Source organism: Salvelinus fontinalis, chromosome 32 (assembly GCF_029448725.1).
Source record: "Salvelinus fontinalis isolate EN_2023a chromosome 32, ASM2944872v1, whole genome shotgun sequence".
NCBI lineage: Eukaryota > Metazoa > Chordata > Actinopteri > Salmoniformes > Salmonidae > Salvelinus > Salvelinus fontinalis.
The window spans coordinates 44,238,535-44,243,697 of record NC_074696.1 but is presented as its reverse complement, the minus strand read 5'-3'; the positions used below and the strand labels follow the sequence as shown (position 1 = coordinate 44,243,697).

General features: G+C 39.9%; 1 protein-coding gene across 1 annotated transcript; it reads left to right on the top strand.

Moving 5' to 3' along the window:
• The first annotated feature begins 2,969 nt into the window (after positions 1-2,969).
• LOC129830571 (extracellular matrix protein 1-like) lies at positions 2,970-4,170 on the top strand. The gene is made up of 3 exons (XM_055893141.1): positions 2,970-3,160; positions 3,309-3,568; positions 3,678-4,170. Exons 1-3 carry the CDS (start codon positions 3,088-3,090, stop codon positions 3,879-3,881), a joined length of 537 nt encoding a protein of 178 aa, XP_055749116.1. The 5' UTR covers positions 2,970-3,087; the 3' UTR covers positions 3,882-4,170.
• Positions 4,171-5,163: the final 993 nt, after the last annotated feature.

Below are 5,163 nucleotides of genomic sequence, written 5' to 3'. Positions count from 1 at the left end.
GAATTTTAAACACAGATTCAGCCAAAGTCCAGGGAGGTTTTCCAATGCCTTGCAAAGAAGGGCACCCATTGGTAGATGGGTAAAAAAGGAAGGAAACAGCTCATGAATTTCACCATTAGGCCAATGGTGACTCAACAGCATTGTAGTTAGTCCACAATATTAAGCTAATTGACAGAGAGAAAAGAAGAAAGCCTGTACAGAACAAAAATATCCCAAAACACGCATCCGGTTTGCAACAAGGCACTGAAGTAATACTGCAAAAATTGTGGCATAGCATTTTACTTTTTGTGCTGAATACAAAGTGTTATGTTTGGGGCAAATCCAATACAACACATTACTGAGTACTACTCTCCATATTTTCCAGCATTGTGGTGGCTTCATCATGTTATGAATTCACCTTTCAGCAGGACAATAACCTAAAACACAAGGCCAAATCTACACCGGAGTGGCTTACCAAGAAGACAGTGAATGTGGCCAAGTTAAAGTTTTGACTTAAATCTACGTCTAGCAATGATTAACAACCAATTTGAAAAGAATAATGGGCAAATGTTCCACAATCCTGGTGTGGAAAGCTCTTAGAGACTTACCCAGAAAGACCGACCGCTGTAATCGCTGCCAAAGGTGATCTACAAAATATTGACTCAGATGTGTGAATACTAACGTAAATTAGATATTTCTGTATTTAATTTAATACATTTGCAAAACTTTCTGAAAACATGCTTTCACTTTGTCATTATGGGGTATTGTGTGTATGTAGGTGGGAGAGGAAAAAAATCGATTTAATCCATTTTGAATTCAGGCTGTAACACAACAAAATGTGGAATAAGTCAAGGGGTATGAATACTTTCTGAAGGCACAGTATGAGTGATACAGCATGGTCACATTTCATTTGCTCTTTTAAACCTACCCTTTTGGAGTGACTTCAGTAGCAAAAGTCAATCTATTTAGTTTAAGTGGAGATCTCTCAACAATCATTCTCACGATAGCACATTGGTAATAGTCAGTGACAAACATAAGTAGGGCTGGGCATGGTTAAAACCAGGTTATGCAGAAAAGAAAGATGTGAAACCTAGCCCTACATAGTATGTCACCCTATATTTTTTGATGATGTCACACCAAATTAACATCCTGAAGTATAATCTATGTGGCTTTCAGTTGAGCAGAAATAGGAAGGAGAAAATGGAGACACTTTTTTTTAAAAGCCAAGGCAGATATTATTTTTTAACAAGAATTCTGCCTGAAAGATCTAACAAACGTTGACCAAGTTTAAAACGTAGGCTATGAGTAAAAGGAACGTCTGTGGTGGAACTTTTATGCGTAGGGTATAAGGTCGTTATAGAAGGTGATCTTAATACTGTAACACATGGGAGTCAAACTCATTCCACGGAGGGCCGAGTGTCTACGGGTTTTGGTTTTTCGTTTCAAATAAGACCAAAAAGTAATAAATAAATAATCAAACAAATATTTGAAAAATTAAAAAAGACCTAGACAACAAAGTGAGGGAAGTTCCTTACTAATTAGGGACCTTAATTCAATCAATCAAGTACAAGGGTGGAGCGAAAACCCACAGACACTCGGCCCTCCATGGAATGAGTTTGACACGTTTTGGAACAGAAGCAAATGACCGGAAGGCAAGTTCGAATCAATTCTCAATCTTTGTTGTATTATGAAATGCAAATGTGATGCATTGATGTTAATCACCTCTTTTCATCCCAAAAACAAGGTAAATAAACAAAATAAATAATCTAAAGCCTATTGAGTATGAAATAAAAACACACACAAAAGCAACAAAACAAGATATGATGCAAAATGACTCTCTCGTGAAAGAGAAAAAGAATCAGAGAGCTATGGTTTTAAAGCTGATCTAGTAAAAAAAAATAGAAGGTTAAAACCTTGGATGGGCGAGCAACGGGTAGCTGTAGATAGATCAATTCTCCAGTTGGTGCTGCCCATCCTATTATTATTTTCTCATTTGCTGCCCCGCCTACTGTTATTTTCTCATTGTGGATATAAAGTTGAAAACCTGATGTTTTAAAGGTACAAATTGAACATATTTTATACAGATTTGTCTATGTTTAAATTTGGTTACCATAATAATGATATAATCCTGTGGTTTAAATTTCGCCCTCAAAACAACAGTTTCAAATGCAATCTATTTCCCACGTCACAATACGTTGACAAATTACGTTGAAACAATGTTGAGTCAACCAGTTTGTGACCAGCTGAAAGGCACTCTGAGAAATCATATTGGAGGCGTGGCTTAGTTTCAGTTAGTTATTTTTGTCCACCCGTGAGTGGAAGTGTTGTATCAGTTGAAGTGGTCTATGGTAGAGGTACATTTTTACTCTTTTGAGAAGCAAGGCTTTGTCACTGTGGTGGTTCCTATAAAGGCAAAATGTACCTTTCTAAAAGCATGATTTGTACCTGTGGACTATATGTAAGAAATGTACTGAGGTACACACTGGGGTACAATTATGTACCTATAACTAAAAAGGTACAAAGGATGTATCTTACAGTGCACCACCCCAGTGACAAGCATTTGTACCCCTTTAGGAACAAATCTAAAAGAGTGTAGTCCCTAAAGTCCAACAAGTATGAATGATAGGCTAACTGGCTAAATATGGCAAAAGGCCTACATGTCAAGCCCAAAGAAGTGGATATATGACTCGATGGATTTGATTTTATTAGGATCTCTTTTAGTCCTCATTTGGACTAATCCTCCAAGAGGCCTTAAACATTCAAATACAATCACATTTTCACATATAACACACTGTTACAAATGGAGGAAAGGTTAACAAAGCAAACATTTGCAATGTAATCCAAGATTTTGAAGAAAGACCGAGCAGTACTCATTTGAGACGTACGCAGTTTCCTTTTCCAGTATCTACACCCTGCTCGCATCATTTCACATTCATGAGAGTGGCACGCCCGGGACTCACTCCCCCTACCATCTGTTGGATAAAAGCAGGTTGAAGATGAGGACAGTACAGCTTAGACAAACTTGAAGGAAAGCAGAAGACTTTTATCTCCCACGCAGAACTTCACAGAAGAGGAGAACTGAGTTTTTTTTCTAACAACAAACAAAACATGATTTCGGCTGGATTTTTTGCACATTCTTGGTTACTTGCACTACTGACTCTTCCTTGTGCAAAACTTGGAGGTATTGTATAATGTTTCTATACATTTAACATTTTGAAAGGGATTACACTCAAATCTCAAGTCTGCTATGAAACAGGTTGTCTGAATGTATCATGTTTTTTCAAGCTCCCTCATTTTCTTCACACTTTTTCTCTCTCTTCTATTCACAGGTACCCAGAATTTTGGCTCTCTGCAGGAGCCTGACGTCCCTTTCCCTCCTGCATACCCAACCCTACAGAATCTTGCTGCCATATGTCAGTATGGACAGAGTCGCCCCCGGTATCCACCTAGCTTCTTTCCTCGCTCTGGTGTCAGTTTTTTCCGGCGCTGTGGAAAAGCCATCAATCGTTTGGAGTCTTGGTACGGCATGTGCTGCAGTGGAGAAGTCGCCCAGCAAAACGTCCAGATCCTGTGCTGCGCTCAGCAAGCTGTGAGTCGTGTGTGTGTGTGTGTGTATTTATTTTATATGAATATATTGCATATTGGAATTATTTATTTTAAGTTATTCTATACTTTTCTCTATGTTTCTGTCCTTGCAGTGGCAGAATGCACTCTCCATGTTCTGTGTTGAAGAGTTTGCCGTAATGACCAAGGCATACCCGTGCTGCAGGAAGAGTGGAGAGGCCAGGTGGAGCTGCTTTAACGATGAACTCCCAAACCCCTTTTACGAGCCCACTGCAGGCTACATGGCCCCCCAGATGCCTCATGAACCAGGGTTCACCTGGAAGCCAAACACATGTTAGAGGCCACATGACTACAATATTTTGTATCACCTGAGCTTTTGTCTAAAAACACTTCATGTTTAATCTAATGATTGATTACTATTTCTGGACCGATTTTATTTGGATGGTATATTAAAGGGTTGGGGCTAGAGATAGTAAGTGTGTTGATAATTAGTTGAACTGTACACATAGGGAGACTATGCTATCCAAATTAGTTACATTTTCGGTGTAATTTTTCATGTTTGCACTGCTTCTTTTCTTGCCACTGAAAAATAAAAATATTATGCAAAACGTTTTGCAACCCTCTTTATTATTGTCATGATAATTAATTGCACATATCTACTACCACCGCCAAGTGTCTCTGTTGTTCCAACAAACTGACTGAATTTGATGTATTTTTGGTATAGTTACCTGCGGGCCGGATTGTATGGGTACAAATTCCTGATAGTAAACTATAAATCCCTTAAGAACTTTCAGACATGTTATGTCGCACTATATTGGGATCACGTCAATATGGTGTTCTTTCACGCGGCAGGATACCTTCCCGAGTAAGAATTTCAGATTAGTCCAGTGTACCGGGTAGTGCTGCAGCTGACCAACCACCTTAAATATCTGCAGCTGCACTGCTTCCACCTTTTCCTTTTTTCGACTCCTTTCAGGGAGGATTCACTTGGTAAGAGCGCTATGTTAGAGTGTATAAGCGCAGAAGTATACCCGCAGCTATTCAATAGCTTGGAGCAGCTAGCTAGCCTCTCCATCAGGGTCCTTTGCTGTCCCCCCCACTCGGTTTGGCTTGTGCCATCTCTTTTGGGTTTCGTCCTTGTGACAGTGTACCAACGTGTGCGATCCTCGGTTTGGTCTACCACTATTGCGGCACTGAGGGTTTGTCTTAGTTGTGTGTGACATGTCTGTCCATCGGAACCCTCCCGGTTATAGCCTTTGGGTTCAGGGACCGCACCTACCCAGCAAGATTGGGAGGCTGTGCAACTTTTACTGGCAGGCTAGCAGTTCTTCCCTAACATGCTGACCACACCGTTCGCATTTCGTGCGCGAGCGTTGCAAAAAAAAAAGAGTACACGTTATTCAGTCATTGCACCCACAATACTCGCACGCCTCTGTGAGGCCAGCCGCTAAAATAGAAATAAGTTATATTTGTGACGCTCAAAGCGCTGCAAGTCCTTCCTCTCCCATCTCCTTATTGGTTTTTAGGAGCATATACAGTTGAAGTCGGAAGTTTATATACACCTTAACTGAGTTTAAATGTATTTGGCTTTCACAATACAGTTCACAATTCCATTTAATC

What these genes read in the sequence shown, in the direction of transcription:
- LOC129830571 (XM_055893141.1), top strand. Translation starts at nt 3,088, where the DNA reads ATGATTTCGGCTGGATTTTTTGCACATTCTTGGTTACTTGCACTACTG. An exon ending in TCCTTGTGCAAAACTTGGAG is followed by an intron (nt 3,161 to 3,308) that starts GTATTGTATAAT and finishes TTCTATTCACAG; the next exon opens with GTACCCAGAATTTTGGCTCT. An exon ending in TGTGCTGCGCTCAGCAAGCT is followed by an intron (nt 3,569 to 3,677) that starts GTGAGTCGTGTG and finishes CTGTCCTTGCAG; the next exon opens with TGGCAGAATGCACTCTCCAT.